Source organism: Equus caballus, chromosome 15, assembly GCF_041296265.1.
Source record: "Equus caballus isolate H_3958 breed thoroughbred chromosome 15, TB-T2T, whole genome shotgun sequence".
NCBI lineage: Eukaryota > Metazoa > Chordata > Mammalia > Perissodactyla > Equidae > Equus > Equus caballus.
Window position 1 is genome coordinate 47802704 of NC_091698.1, and position 16618 is coordinate 47819321.

The 16618-nt window shown below is 48.2% G+C and overlaps 1 protein-coding gene across 2 annotated transcripts in view; it reads left to right on the forward strand.

The window, feature by feature from the left end:
• Positions 1-16219, forward strand: part of TGFA (transforming growth factor alpha) — a 103843-nt gene extending 87624 nt beyond the window's left edge. For both annotated transcript variants that reach the window (XM_005599910.3, XM_005599909.3), the window contains exons 4-6: positions 7342-7491; positions 10254-10363; positions 12406-16219. In XM_005599910.3, the coding sequence (XP_005599967.1) occupies positions 7342-7491; positions 10254-10363; positions 12406-12413 (268 nt within the window). In that variant the 3' untranslated portion in view covers positions 12414-16219. The remainder of the gene's footprint in view (positions 1-7341; positions 7492-10253; positions 10364-12405) is intronic.
• Positions 16220-16618: the final 399 nt, after the last annotated feature.

Sequence of the window (16618 nt, forward strand, 5' to 3'; positions counted from 1 at the left end):
TTTTGTGCATACAACGGAGATATCAGTACTTCATAGGATTGTAACGAGAATCTAGTGACCGTAATGTAGGTAGAGCTGTTGCTGTTCAAGATGAGAGTCCTAGACACGCAGGGCTGTTTAAATGAATTCATTTAATTAATTACAATTTAGTTTCTAGTCACACTAGCCATATTTCAATACCTCTACGAAGCTAGTGGTTACTGTATTAGTTAGCACAGACATAGGCTATTTCCATCATCACAGAGAGTTCTGTTAGACAGCACTAGAGAACATTCGAGCCCAGTTCCCGTAAGAGCATCTGCCATCAGCACAATCACCATGGTGATCAGCCCATCGTTATCACCACCCACCGTAGCTGAAGGATATAGTGAGGTCCTGCTGAAAGGAGCAGATGACGGTCTGGTGGGCCACAGACCCTGGGGCTGTCCCATGAGGCCCTTGGGTCAGGGCTGCAAAGGAAGCCCTTAATCCTCCCAGCCCACCCCTCCCCAGCCCCTGGAGCAGAGAAGTTATAGGACGTGGGAAATCCACTTCTTAAGAGGCCAACAATGGGGAAACCCAGTACAAGTATCCTTGGGCTCAGAGTCCCCACCCCCACCCCAACCCTGGGACATTTCTCCATGTTAAAGGCAAGTTAGTGTCAACGTAATTCTAAAACCATGGTCCTTGGCCCTTGGTCAACTTGGTCCTTGGCCCCCATATTAAAGACTTAGGATCTATGCCAAAAGACTTGGCTAAAAATCAGAGCACTAGCCTCCTGCCAGAGAGTACATCATTGTTTATGAAGACATCTCTCAAGAGCCTCAATAATGCTCACTTCCTTTTATTTACCTTTTTTAGCACTTATACAGCCCTTCCCTTTGTGTCAGCCACTGTTTATTGCACTTCACAGGATGTTAACTCATTTAGCGCTCTTCAGGACTCTGAGGTCAGTTTTATTACCATCACATTTTAAAGATGCAGAATCGATGGCACAGAGAGGTTAAGTAACTTGCACAGGCAGTAAGTGGGGAATGAGAGTTGAACCCATGACACTTTGGCTCCAAGTCTGTGCCACGTTATGCCCACTTTTGGGACTCTGTCCTGAGGAAGTAACCTCAAATGCAAACAAAGATGTGTACGCAAAGAGAATCACCTGGCATTATTCATGATGTCAAAAAGTGGATACATCCTAAATGGGAAAGGGTTTGGTGAAGGAAACTGCGTACATAATTTACTGTACAACCATTTTAAATGATTTTTGCACAGTTCTAATGACAGTAAAATAGTGAAGAGATGTTAAATAAGAAATCGATACAAAATTGTAAAAAATATCTCTGAACTATGTAAAAAACTACATAGAAATAGTGCGGAAGGAAACGTCAGTTGGACTGCTGTGGGGGGTGGGGTGAGGGGCGTGCAATGATGTGAGCTTTCTTTTCTTTTTCTTTCTGCTTTATTCTAACTTATGTACTTTCCAATTTGCTTAGAAACATTCCTTTTTCAGTTGGGGAAAACTTTCCTTCCAAAAAAGAATTTTAAGGGCCGGCCCAGTGGCACAGAGGTTAAGTTGACACATTCTGCTTCGACGGCCCGGGGTTCCCTCGTTCAGATCCCAGGTGCGGACCTATGTACCGCTTGTCAAGCCATGCTGGGGCAGGCGTCCCACATAAAATAGAGGAAGATGGGCACAGATGTTAGCTCAGGGCCAGTCTTCCTCAGCAAGAAAGAGGAGGATTGGCAGCAGACTTTAGCTCAGGCCTAATCTTCCTCAAAAAAAAAAAAATTTTAAGAGCCGGCTCTACATGCATTCTCGTATTCCTTTAAAACTTTGAAAAGGGCACTGTGAGCCAGGAGCAGGAAGAATTTGGGGGAAAACTGAAGATCTTGAAGCCCTGGGCAGAGGAGAAAGTAAGGCACACACAGATCATTTAATTCTCCTTAAAATGGAGAGGCCTACAACCACAAAGTTTGCTCCTAAGAAATGCGCGAAAGTGACCTGCAGACTTACTCGGTAACAAAAATGAAGGCCTCGGGGACCCCTGGCTGGAGCATGGGCCTGTCTCCAGCCACAGTGGCTCCTTTTGCAGCTCAGGCAGCCTCCTTAACTCTCCTGTGCACTTTCTCTCTTGTGCACTTCTTTCTTTTTTGGGGGAAGCAACCTGAATGTGCTTCCAGAATCTCATTTTCAGCATTCTGAAGACAAAACAGCATTCCAGAACCTTGTGTTTGGCACATGGCAGTCAGCGTGTCACAAAACCCACTCAAGGCAGATGAAATTGAATGGTAAAATGATACAAGAAATGTTCGGTCTTACACACTTCCCATTCCCCTTTGTGATAAAAGAATGCCAATTTTGTTCACATTCCTTTCTTAAATAGGGGTGCAAGGTCTTTCATTTCTCCTGCACCTGATATGGGGGGAAGTGCATTTTACAGCCACCACACTGGGGAGATGCACAGAGAGAGAGAGGGGGAGAGGGGGAGAGCGGGGGAGGGGGAGGGAGGGAGAGGGAGGGAAAGAGAGAGGAAAAGGGGAAGTGGCGCTTGGTTCTGTGGACTTAAATGCTAGCTCTGCCTCAGTGCTTCTCAGGCCTGGCTGCACATTAGAATCACCTGGGTGCCCAGACCAATTGGACGAGCATTTCCACAAGGGGGGTGACCTTGGCTCTGGCATTTTCCAAAGCTTCCCAGATGCCTCTAATGTGCAGCCAGGTGGGACACAGTGCCTACCTGAGGCAAAGGAGAGGACAGCCGCTGAGTCAAGCTGCGACCAGATGAGGTGACTCTTGCCCTCCTTGTGTGACTTGTACCTAAAATAATCAGCATAATTAAGTCTAATATTAGTAGAAGATTGGGAAGTTAAAAAAAAAAAAGTATGTTACTAAATCTTTTCTTCGCGCCCCCCCTCCCTCCCGGCTCAGAAAAAGCAAGTAGAAAGCATCCCCATTATTACAAACGATTGGGGAGGAGAAAGGACCTTCCTCCACCTCAAAGCCAGAAAGTCTAAATTGTGGTTCCCAATTTTGGCTGCCCAGTGGAATCAGCTGGGAGCTTTAAAAATACTAATGCCCAGGCCTTACCCCCAGAGATCCTGATTTAGTTGGTCCAGGGTGTGGCCTGGACATCAGGATCTTTTCAAGCTCCCCAGGCAATTCCAATGGGCAGCCAGAGTCCTCTCACTAGTAAAACCTTCCTGGTGGCTCTTTGCTCTGGCTTCATCAGGATTGCCTTTGGCCTTTTCTTTAAAACACCCAGACCCTATTTTCAGAGTGATTTTGATCTGGGAGCTCCTGGGGGAAAATCAAGCATCTGGACCACAGGCTCTTTGGCCTCCCAGCTGCAGCTGGCTGCCTGGGGCTAAGATTCACTATCCTTGAGCTCACCTGGGCCATGACCTAGAGTCTCATGCATTAGGCAGCAATCCAGGTGCCGCCTCTGCCTCAGTGGGGAAGTCTTCATTCAGAAACACATTTGGCTCCCTAACTCAATGAGACCGAGATTTGAGTATCTGCAGCTGTGACACTAAGGTGACAGAGACATTCTAGATGGCATGAAGACCTTCCTAGTGGGCTAGGACCTCTGCCAGGGGTGGTTTTGAGGCAGGGCTGGTTGTGAAGGGCCCAGCACAAATAAATGAGGAATGTTCCTCTGGTAGGAAGAACATGGAAAGTCAGTAAAATGTGACCCAGCCCAGGGGGTTATCTTTCTTAGTTAAGGGGGCACTGTTTGGGGGCATCTTTGCAACTTGCCACACCCACAGCAAGGAGACCTCTTTATGGGGCAGTCAGCAGCCCATCTTTCTCTTTGCTATGAGGTTTGCGCATTTGTCAATAAATCGCTATCCCAGAGTCTCTTTCCAACCAATTTGCATCCCCCTAGAGAGGTAGTCTTCATGGTTGGGATGCTGGTTCTAAGCTCCAGAAGCGCCTGTTTCCTCATCCATAAAACTAGGTAAATAGCAGCCCTGACCTCACATGGAGTTGTGATTGTTGGGATTAAAGAGATTAACTCATGTCGTAATTAGCACCGGGCCGGCCACTCTCTTATTTCAGTGGGATTTCTTGGAGGCCTCCGGATTGACTTGTTAATTCTTAAGGTTTGAAGGACCAAGTGGTTGTCGAGGTATTAGAATCCTTCTCTCCCAGGGCCTGCAGGTTAGAGTAGGAACATGTTAAGCTGTGTGAAATTGCCTCGTGGGGTGCTCACCCTCTGTAGCCTGGACCTTTCACAAGTGGCTGTGCAGATCCTCGTCGCACTACCCTTCCTAGGAGGAGGCGGCACTAACTCCTGACTACAGAGAAGTCCCATTGGCTTAGCTACAACTCCTGGTTAGAAAAATACAATCCACCCCAAGGCCCGGGCTCCCCAGCTCCCCTCTGTTCAGTGGTTCACCAGAGTTCTTGTAGAGCTAGGTCTTGCCCACGGGAGCCTGGAGGCTGGCCGAAAGTGAGGCTGGCAGAAAGGCAGTCAGAGAGGCGGGCATGCTCCTAAGGGCTTCCAGAGGAGAAGGAGAGGCTAGATCCATGGGAAGAGCTATGGAAAATGGATGGATGGGCGACTGGGCGAATGAAGAAGTCTGTAAATCATGTCTTTTTGAGAATGTGCTCTTCGAGATAGAGTCTGAGGAGGAGAGTCAGGAATAATATTCCAGGCAGAGAAGGTAGCAAGAGTTGAGGTGGGTAAGTGGCAGGTAGTCACTCATTCATTAGGCAGGTGTGTCCTGAGTGCCAGGCACTAGTTTATTTGACACCCAGCTATGGCAGGGCGGGGTAGGGGAAGAGGGCACAGCTTGGGTTGGCTGGAACCTAGGCAACGGGAGATCAAGTGGAGGGGGTAGATTAGGGCCCTACAAAGAGGGGGGTGTCAGATACCAAATAGAGGAAGCTCACAACCCAGGTGGGAGCCATCTGGGTACAGAGTGAATAGTCCAGGATGGGCTGGACAAGGGACCCTTTGCAGGGTTTTCTTTAGACACTGACAGCTTAGATTTATGCATCACCTAAGCCTGCTGCTTATTACCTCTCAGCCTCTAGTCCTGCCCACAGTCAGCCTGCCCCAGTGGGAAGGGGCCAGGGCCTTTGTTTTATGCACAACCTACAGAGTGAGCTGTTTCTTGACTTTTACCTTCACATAATTTTGTTTGAACATGACCAAACCAAAACTAAAAACAAAACCTGCCCCCATCCCTAGCCCCTGTCTTCTCCCTCCCAGCCTAAGTCTGTGAGAGTCAGTGTTATTCAGAGTTCTGTGATGCAGATCTTTTTTTCAAGAACAGTCTTCTTGCCAGAAAGTCCCCATCTTTCGCTTTGTTCCTCCCCCATCCAGGGCCTGCCCTCTTCTCCTTGGGTCTGTAGAGAACCTATTGGGCATTTCCCATCCTAGTTGGCCCTCCTTGTTGACCCTCCAGCCTTGTTGAACCTAAATCCTCAAATCTTTTACCCTTTCAAAATTGGAGGCTAAACCAAAGCCAGATTTAATCAAGAGCTTAATCTGTGACATTCTTACCCCAATCCCTGTTCCGTATGCAGGAGAAGCAGCCCTGGTGAATGAGGGAGAACCCAGCCTCTGAGGCAGCAGGCCTGGGTACGAATTTCTCTCTCTTCCCTGGCAGGGTCGGCACAGGCAAATGGCTTGACTTTCTGTGCAAGGATTAAGTGAGAAAAAATATGTCAAATGTAAAAGAACCCTTAACAGAAAAGTAAGTGCCTGAATTCAAACTAAAACATACCTTTAAATAAGGTACATAACAACGGGGCTTTGGGTAAAGAGCACCAGTGAAAGCCTTTTCCAGTAAGCCGTGTTAAAGACAGAAGCTTGTGAGCTGTGGTCTCCCAGGCCGTGGCTTTAAGCAGCAATTTTTGCAGCACCTCCTATTTGCCGTAAATCTTAAACCTGTACAGTACCTGTTCTTTTAACATTAAAATGATTCGATTTTTGTTAACATTAAGCATACCCGATGCTTCAGGAAAATTTACTGTGTTTATCGTCTGGCTCCAAGTACGGTCCCAGCATCTGGGGTCTGGCAGCCTAGGAGCAAAGGTTTAGGGGAATCACAAATGTAATGCCCCTGAGACTGGCCCTGGCACAGTAGCAGGCACACCAGGACCCCTAATCTCCTTTCAATTTTAGGCCTTTTAATCTAAAAGTGAAGGTGACAACTGGCTACTGCATCAAAAGGTAGACTCTTTAAAAAACAAACAACTTTATCATCGTCATGTCTGGGAGGAAAAACAAAACAGAATCTTTCAATCCAGTGTGAGAGGTTTGGTGCAAGGCTGCTCCTTAGGGAAGTGCCCCGTGGGAAGGAAGCTTCCCCACGTGAGGGCAGTGGTGGTCAAACATTTTCATTACAATAAGAAAGTCACCCCAGATGAAGGGACCTGTGTGTAAGCTAAGTGGCTTCTGTTGAGAAGAATCATATGCTTGGAGGGAAAAAACACACCTGCATCAGAAAGTGACCATCACTTCCTTGTGGCTGGTACATGTCCTAAGGAATCATCACGGGAGAGCCACTTGTACCCCCTACACAATCCAGGTGGGGGGAATTTGGCATAGGCAAGAGCTAGGTGGAAGCAGCAGCAGCTTTCAGCACAGAAGAGGCTGTGACTGAAATGATGGATGCCTAAGAGCCTCTGAATAGTAACAATACTGCTAATATCACATTGTGTTGTTACCGCCCTTCACAGCCTACACGCACGCCTCGTGATCATGACCTCTCTCATGCCATTAGCTAATCCTCTAGTGGAGGGAGGCCAGGTGTGCTTGGAAATGAGCACCAGGGTTCCTGGGAGATGAGTGGCTTCTCAGGTCCTACAGCTACCAGATAGTGACCCTGGCCCCTACTTCAGTACGTGCCCCACATACTGGGCCACCCGGTAAATGCTCACAGAACTAATTAAACTTGACAAAGAAGATAAAAAAGCAAACCACTGCCTGTGTCTCCCTCTGGTTTAGTGTGTTTCTTTCTCTCATCATCGGAAATTCTGAATACACACATTTAGTTTAAAAATAACCTGGATTTTTATGATCTGCCGGAATGAACTTCGTGTCACAAACACGTTTGCTGCCTTCTTTATTCCCCAGGATTTGGCATAGTAATAATAATGATGAAGTGCTTCAGCAGCAACCTCCATCCTCAGATGATAAAGCCGATTAGTTACCCCTGGTTCTCTAAGCAAGCGGTGCATGTGCCAGGAAGTAGGAGCGATTTTGCTGACATCTTTGCCTCCAATAGCAAAGGCTGGAGGGGCCCCTTTGGACTTTTCTGAGGGCTTCAAGTCCCTCCACGCAGTCTTCCCTGGGGCCTGGGAGAATGAGACCTTCTTCCTGGAGAGCGTGCTGACATCCCTGTCTTCCCCAGCTGCCATTCTGGATATGTTGGTGCACGCTGTGAGCACGCAGACCTCCTGGCCGTGGTGGCCGCCAGTCAGAAGAAGCAGGCCATCACCGCCTTGGTGGTGGTCTCTGTCGTGGCCCTGGCTGTCCTCATCATCGCATGTGTGCTGATACAGTGAGTATCTGCTGCCTCTAAGATTGGGTCCCTGGCCCACCTGCCCTCGCAGGGACATCTACAGCATGCCCAGAGAAGAGGGCCACCTCAGCACAGTTTATCACTGTGATGTCTGATTGGTGTCAGCAAAGCCAAGAGGGACTTTGGTGACACCAAGCTGGGTGAAGGTCACGCACCCTGAGAGGGTCCCCAACAGTGGGTCGATTGTCTGCAGAGGCCAGTATAGAACCAAAGGCGTGCTCTCTTTCTCTCCAGTGTTGTGTTTGGAGCCCTCAGAGTTGTGCTGGGCACCTGCACGTGCTCCAGAGAGAACTAGAAACAGCTCCCGGCCTGCTTTGGGCAATAGCAGAAGAGCTTCCTCTCTGCAGAAGGCGCTTTGCAAATCCTAAAGCCACGTGGAAGGCCACTGTTGTTATTATGCTAGGCTGACGACAGCCCTTCCACTTTCTCCACCTCTCTGCACTCCTCATCCTCCAAAATGGAGGTTCCAGGAAGCCCTCCTGAGCCCTAGACTGATAGAGACCCTTCTCAGGTGTTTCTCACACCCTGCTTGCTTGCCCGTATCCCCTGACTGGACTGTTCTGCAAAGGGAGCCCCCGAGGGCTGTGTTCCCAGCATCCAGCCAGATTTATTACCTGGAAATATCTGGAGACATCTAAGTCACAGAGCAAGCCATCAGAGAATTTATACCTAACAATATGCACGAGGAATTCACAGAATAGCCAAAGGCTGCTGGTCAGCTCGGTGTAGATTAACTCAGGGCGGAGACCGAGTGGATGGGCCATTGCAATGGGCTGGAGGAGGCAGCTGCGTGTTAATGCAGGAAGGCAGACTTCAGCCTTCTGAGGTTGCCTAGGATTTGGACAGGTAAATAAGAGTCCCTGTCCTGTTTGTTTATTGGTTTGTTGCTGTTAAGGCATCTAAAGCACATGCTTCTGGTTCTGGTTGTTGACAGTAACCACAGCCTGCTCACATCCTTCTGGACCAAGCCAGCATTAGGTGGTGAGGGAGCTGGCCTTCCCTTCCTCCCCACACGGTCTCCATTCCACTCCCTCGGGTCTTGGAAAACACATTTGCAGGTAGTAAACAAGCAGCCCTGGTTCAGGCGGGGGCACAGCTCAGGCTCTGCCACTCATGAGGCCCCTCCCCGAGGGAGCAGGAGAAACCTAATGGACCTCTGGCTTCAGTTCTCACGGCTGGCTAGCTATGTGTGCTCCCTACTCCTGTTTCTGTGACCAGGAGGGTCGCAGAGCTTAGGAACAAGACTGGCTGCCTATGTGGACCTCCCCAGAAGGGCTTAAAAGCTAATTTTGCCAGATTGTCTGGAGACAGGAACAATCCAGAATGCCTGGACAGCCTCTCTCATTCCCAGGGAGGCAGCCAGTCCCACATCTCCTCTACCCTTCCCCAGCCCGTCCTTGCCAGAGACCAAGTTCAGAATCCCTGAGCCAGAGACTAACCCCTCACCTCCACCCATGCCTGGGAATGGGGCACTCCTGAGTTGCAGAGTTGGTTGGGACCAGCTCATCCCAAGCCAGAGGGAGTTAGAGGCCTTGATCTCACTGCCCTGGGACACTCCTGGCTGGGAAGTGATGAGGGTCAGCCCACCTGGCTAACTAACCACACGAGAGCAGTCTCTGATGGGTCTGGAATCAAGGCCTCTAGGTCCTAGGACGCTGCAACTCATGAGGGACTGGGGCCCAGACAGACTGCTCTGGTCATCTGTGACAGAAGCAGGTTGAGCAGGAATGTCAGGGCCCCTTCTCAGCTCTGCTGCCCCAAGATTCAGGGGCCCCAGTAACCTTTCCATGGCAGTGCTGAGAGAAGGGGGCTGGGGTGGGGATCATGAAATGCCACCAGGCACCAAGAGGGACGCACAGCAGCAGACTTGTTTCCTCATCTGTTTTCGGGCTCATGTGAGCCAGGAGACCCCTCCCGGCCCCAGTTGGCGGTTGCGTAGACTGTATATACGTCAAGGTTAGACTGAGCAGAAACAAAGTCCTCCGTGGTTTCCCAAGGGAGACAGTCATCAGTATCTCCGGGCAATTAATGTCTTACTCAGTGCTTTCTTCTCTGCCCTTCTTTTGGGTTCTCCGGTTCTTTTTTCATTCCTACTCTGCAAACTGTTCATTCCTGCCCACAGACAGGAGCAGGAGCATTCATAACCTTGCTGCTTCAGGACTCCGACTAACACAGGTTCCCCGAGAGGTTGCATTTGCCACAACTAGAGAATGCTAGTCCCCAGAGAAGGATTCAAAGCCGTCGGGATCCATGACTCCTTCTCTCGTTCTTTCCACGGGTCCCTTCAGCCCATCCATGTTCCCGGCTTTGCTGCTGGCAATACCCGATGGATGACACCCCTTCCATGCTCTCAGAGCCCTGCCTGCCTCAAGGGGCTGCTTTGTCCCAGTCCTAACAGCAGTTCTGAGGCTGTTACTACCTTTATGGAGTTCTCCAACTGCTCTTTACTGGAGAAAGCAGCTGGGAGGGTGGCCACTCCCCTCTGACAGCCATGGAAGCTGGAGCCAGGATGCCCTGTGAGCCCAGAGCAGAGCTGCACAAGTGGAACTGGTGCTTTTGGGTGGCCAAGAGGCGCTTTTGTTGTTGGCCAGCACCTGCCCCAAAGGCCACTGCCCTGCAAAGCCCTCAGCCCCCTGTCGCTCTGAAGGCCCCCATGAGAAGGCTGGTTTGGAGCCCAGAGCTGCCCAGCTGGGCACTCCTGCCAGGCTCCTGCCCAGACTGTGTTCTCTGTGTCTCTACAGCTGCTGCCAGGTCCGAAAACACTGTGAGTGGTGCCGGGCCCTCATCTGCCGGCACGAGAAGCCCAGTGCCCTCCTGAAGGGAAGGACTGCTTGCTGCCACTCCGAAACAGGTAAGGGGCTGCTTTCAGAAGGAGCCTTCTCTCCACTGGGAGACACTATTGGGTGGAGAAAACAACCACCTTCTCCAGGTCAGGGCAGAGATTCTTGGAGGATGAAGCAGGAAGAAAAGGAAGAGGGTATTTATCCTACCAAGTCAGGTTTAGTTTATTCTAAGGTGTTTCTTACTCAAAAGGGAGCTCTTTGATCAGTAATGATGACTGTGTGACCTTTGACAAGTTACTTAACCTCCCTGAGCTTCAGTTTTCTTATTAAAAAGATGATGTGCAAATTGAATGAGTACTGATATAAAGTACCTAGTATAGTGTATCACAAACTGTAGACATGCAACAGATGTTCATTCTCTTTCCCTTGAGAAAGACACTTCCCCTCCCTCATTGGTGAAATGAGGGATTTGGCCTATAGAAGGTCTCTAGGACTCATTAAACTCTTACATCCCCTGATGTTCATTAAGATTACCATTGTTTCATGAATATTTTCACCAACATCCGCAAAAAAAATTGGACATCTGTACATGGGAGCAAACCTGTATCTTAGGAGCCCTGGTCTGAGCATCATTGGCTCAGGGCTCATGGAGTCAAATAGCTCCTTTATCCAGACTAGCTCTACAGTCTCACATCAAAAAGTTTCTCTGGAATGTTATTTTGACCAATAGAGCCTATCATAAATTTAAAGTTCCTTTCCAGGAAGTAGTGGGTCAGGAGACAATCACCACAGGCTATCCCACCTGGGGGTGTCCTTCTCTGGTAAACAGTTGGCATTCCAGAAGCTCAAGGTTGCATGAAGAGGGTAGGAAGAAAGATGACTGGGAAGCTGGAATGCTGACGTATTCATTAAACCTGATGGTAACCTGACCTGGAGGGAACTGAAGGCCCAGGAGTGCTGCTTGTGTGTTCGTCATTTCTAGAACCATAGTAATTGTGCATGAGCAGTTCGTTTGATTTTGGAGGATGCTGATCCATTAATCCTCATAATGGCCTTAAGAGGAAGATGATTTGTGAGTGATGTGGGTAAACTAACTGCCAAAGGCCTGCTCGGGTCCCACATGAGTCCATGGGGAAGCTAGGGTAAGAACCAGGGCTTCTGAAGGCCCCACTCACATCTCTCTTCCACGACCTCAGGGGTACCATGCACTGAGCTAATGAAGGTAAATATTTTTATTTTATCTTTTAGCATCAATAGAAAAATTATTTAAACCTTTTAAAAGAATTTATAACAGATTTTGAACCATTTGTCTGCACCGCAGCAGAGTCATTTAGGGTAGAGGAATTTTCTTGTTCTTGTTACTTCTTCTTTACCCACATTTGAGAGGACATTAGCTTTGAGCCTGGGATGGGTCTGGCCTTCCAGAGACGGCCACTGAGGCTGAAGCCCCTCTCCATGAGATGACACGTACCTCCCCACCTCCAGAGGGAACAGGGCTAGAAGATGTCCAGGCCGAGCTGTGCTCAGGAACTCCTGGGTATTGGGTCCATGCTGCCTCATGGTACCAGCCACAGAGGATGCCCCCTGGGTACTGGGTCCATGCTGCTTCACGGTGCCAGCCACAGAGGATGCCCCATGGGTACTGGGTCCGTGCTGCTTCACCATGACAGCCACAGAGGATGCCCTCAGGGCCCACCCATTGGGAAGCAATGAATCCATTCTTGGATGGCCTGAGGAGAAGCCATTCTGTTGCCACAGCCCTGGACCAGCCCCTGAGCTGCCCACTAAGCCTCCCCTTATGGGAGAACTGTCCACAGGCTGGATTGAATCCCCTCCAATTGAATTAAGACCCTCACAACAGGGTACATGCCGCATTCTCTTCTGCCACAACTCATTCCACTTTCGGTCAGCCTTTCCTTTGGCGCCGCAAGCACACTTTCAGAAGCTGCTGCCCCTGGGGTTGAACCAGCAGAATTTGGACTCTGGCCTGACTGCCCAAGAGAAACCGGGTGACTTTGGCTGATGCATCTCCCAGTTTCTGTCCCAGGCCTGTTTTCCCAGCACGGCTGGGGTCTGGCCTGTAGACTTAACCTGTTTTTCCTCCTTCCAGTGGTCTGAGGAGCCCACAGGAGGAGTTGGGCCCAGTGGCCCTCGGCAGCCTGATGGAGAGAGGACTGCTTCAGGACGGCACAACGAGCGATGCCTGGGACGTGCCGCATGACTTCCTCCCAGCACCTGTGCAGCCTGTTTGTCTTTTGTGGGCCTTCCTTCAAAACTTTGTCAAGAACTCTATCTGCTTGGGGTTATTCGGTGTGACCTGGAGAAGAAATCAGTGGACCATGATTTAAAGACTGGTCAAAAAAGAACTGCCAAGGTGTGGACTTCCTGTTTACCTAGATAAGGTGTGTGCCTCGTTGGCGTCTGAGTCCAGGCATGTGTAGTTGTCTTCTGCCAGTCAACACTGCTGGGCTGTGTTTCTTTTTAATAGGCCCATCTCCCCACAGCAGTATGCGCATGCGTCCTGCCCAGCACCGGAGATTCCTATAGTTACGTTTTTTTCTCATTGGCTTATTGGGGAAGGAGATAGAGAAAGATTACATCAAGACGCCAAGTGTAAGAGGAGCCGTGTCTGTCCTCTGTCCACGAGACCCTCAACCAGCCCGACGTCTTCCACAGACACATGATGTCAAGGACCTTCCTAAGCCGTCACCACGCTCGGAGATCATTTCTTATTTATTAGATGATGATGGTTTTATTTTTAATCTCGTAAGTCAATGTAAAAAGCATAAAACCCTTTCATACTTCTGCATTAACGATGTATGCCTCGCTGGCTGAAAAGTTACACGGATTAGAAATACCTGCCCTCTTTGGAACAGCTAAGGCTTGGGAAGAGCCACCCAGGGAGGTGCAGAGATGGAAGCAGAGGATGAATTGCTGATGGGAGCAAAAATCGGGGTTCAGAGGTCATGCCATTTAAGACATAAAGCAGATAAAAGCCCCTGGATACATTCCGATAGAAGAGTTAGCAAATCCGGCAGCGGATTTGTCACCTCTGTCGGGGGAGAGAGGACAAGAGTGCCTGTGTGTGCGTCTACATGGGATCAGCACAATCTTACTAGACTGCTCTGTGATTAAACTATTAACTTCCTAGAGAGCCCTCCAAGAGGATGTTTAGAAATAGAGCATTCCAGAGAGCCACGGCATTTGGGGCCACATCCATGAAAGGGGGACCAGCCGTTTCTTTTCCATGGTGTTGCTTGGTTGATTTGTTTATTTCCAAAAGGAGAAACTTAACTTTCCTATTTATTTTCAAGCATTAGGAGAAATATTCCAGTGATTTTTTTTTTCTTTTCCACTCAGGATGCTGGTTTTATTAACAAACACTCTAACAAGCCAACTCCACCTTGTGGGTCTCACTTTATCCTCAGAGAGAGGGAGCAATTGTTCTCCTGGGCATCTGGATCCGTTCTGACCCATTGGGCCAGCCTCTGGGAAGCACTGGTTGCCTCCAGCTGAACAGTGGGGAGCTCATCCCTAGGAATTTTCATTAAACTTTGGAAACAGAATAACAGTGAAATACTATATAAACCTCTTATGTGAGGGACCTCCATTCACTAACGTTTGAAAAATGAAAGCTCTCTACCTGTTAATTCTTCAGTGCATCTAGCTCCTCACGTTGTGAAAGGGACCTTTAAAATATGTCAAGTTGGCTTGAAATTTCTATCAGGTAATTTTGGCCTCCCCTAACCCTTCTTTCCCAGTCTATTTCAATGAATTTTCTCTTTATTTCTTACAGCTGAGACAATGATATGGCCTGAGTCTTCACTCTGGCACCTTTATTGAATGAGGCTCACCCCAAGCACCAAAAGCAGAAATGGTATCTGTTCTCCAGCTCCCGGGTTTTAGTTATAAAAGAAGATAGGTTTAAGTGTGCATTCCTTGGGCCAGACCTACAGCAGCAGCAAAGTGGGCTGAGGCTTGACTGCAGCATTTTGCTCAGAGACCAATGCAGTTGACGTTGGTGTATAGACACCCATTTACACTCACTTTTTTCATCAGACTCTCCTGAGAGTCTGAGATTCTGGTTTAGAGAGACTGTTGAAAGTGGAGTGGCCTCACTTGTTTTTAACTTGAGATCACATCTTTACGTTAGGACAATCTTTCCTCAGTCTTCTAGAGGCTATTTGAGGCCTGACTGCCTTTAAAGAGGATGAACTGATGTGAAAATATTTCGTGGGGCTTTCTCCACCCAGTGGATGGCAGGATCGGTGTCCAGTCTGGGCATCCGAGAGCCCATGCAGAGGTGTGAGAAGAGGAGGATGGAAGCAGAGGGAACCTTCTTGGTTCCCTGTGGGGACTTCAGATTTATTGTCTGTGAGTGCTCTGGTCCTCAGGTCCTCAAGTTACAGTTGCCGGTGCCCCCTTCCTTGTGCCTGTACAACCATGTAGTGACTGCTCTCGAATGCGTGCCTCCCTAAAGGGCCTCTCGAGTCAGTCCTCTGTAAACCAGCAGGTCTGAAAAGAGTCGGAAGCAGAGGCTGGGGTCAAGGCAGGCTTGGGTGGACCTTTGTCCATGTCCCAGGATATGACAGCCTTGCTTCTTTGGTGATTTCTCTTTTAGAAATCAAGTGGCCAACAAGCCTTGGATTCCTGTGCCATTTCATGGCATTGGTACTTCCTGGGTTAGCTGTAAAAATGTCCCCTTTTCAGGTTAAAGATGCATCTTCTCATGCATCTCTGCAGGTTCCCTGTGTTTCCTTGCTTTGTTAGAAAGCTAAGTGTTCATTACAATGGGGGAATCATTCACGAGACCTGACCTGGTGAGCAGTCGCACACCTGGGAGTGGAGAACTCAGCTGTTTCCAGTCTGTCTCAGAGACGTGAAAAGCTCCCATTTTAAAAAAATTAATAAATTTAAAAAGCGAGGGAGGGGGTGCTTCCAGATCTTTTATGGAGCCTGGATTCTCCCACTGCTCTATAGGCTGTGACTTCCTGAAGCATACCGGGAGGAGACATTTTCTTCTGGATGGAAAGATATATAGCCACCAATCCTGATCTGGAAGACATGTCTAGACACACAGGGAGCCAAGGAAGATGTGAGCTTGCCATTGTGTTCCAGCAGAGGAGGTGGGCAGAGTGTCCCCAGACTCTATTTTCCTACAGAAGGAGAAGGAAGTGGTCCTAGAGCTCCTTGGGAGACTGTTCTCTGCAGGTGGAGAAAAGCATCTGGCATCTTCACCCAGGGTTGCCAGGGCCAGGTTGTCTCAGTGCACGTGGGCCACTGGTTGCTTTTCCAGGCAATTTTGGCAGGAATGGATCAACGAGGCTCCAACACTACTCAGGAGATCCCAACCCCTTTGTAGGGTATGGGCTCTGATTTCTCCCAACCTGCTCAGCCAAGGAGGAGAGCACGATTCAAAAGCCCAGGAACAAAGGGGCATCACAGAAACACACAAACACATACATTTGTTCTTATGTTCTAATGTAAGACCTGTTCTCTCTACTCATTGATTTTATCAGGCTTTCTGAAAGATCTAGTGGTAAACACAACACAGAGAATGCTGAAAAGCAGCCCCTCTTCCAAGTGTAATAACTTACTGAAGTGTTCAACTTTTCATTATCTTTATTATAACAAACCTGATGCTTTTTTTTTAGAACTTGTTACTCTGACTTCTGTATATGTTGCACTGAAAAGGTTAATATTTAATGTTTTAATTTATTTTGTGTGGTAAGTTAATTTTGATTTCTGTAATGTGTTAATGTGATTAGCAGTTCTTTTCCTTAATATCTGAATTATACTTATTTAAAGAGTAGTGAGCAATATAAAATGCAGTTGCATTTTTCAGTAATGTGCATTGTTGTTCAGTTGTACTGTACCTTGTTTGGAAGGATGAAGGAATGAACTCTTTTTTGTTTTTTCCTAAATCAAGACTGGAGCTTTTCTTTCATGATTGGGATATTGCTGAAGCAAATTACGATTTTTCTCTGCAAATGTGAATGATGAGAAAAACTTAGATGCTCTTTTTCAAAATGTGGGAATCCTAAAATTAACCACAGTTTATCCCTGTCTACTTGAAGAAACCAAATTCTCTGAAGTTCTTCTCAGTATATAAGTATTTCATCTACTATTTGTCCAACAATATGCTAACTAATGTGAAGGAAAATATAAAATACACAATCCCTGCCCCAAAGGAATTGGATCTGGCTGGGAAGGCTGACATGCAGAAAATAATTCTGAACTAGTTCTAGACAAAATACAAATAAACCGTGCAATTGGAAGGTAGAGATCATGTGTTAATAGCTGTGGTTCTCAAAGTGTGCAGC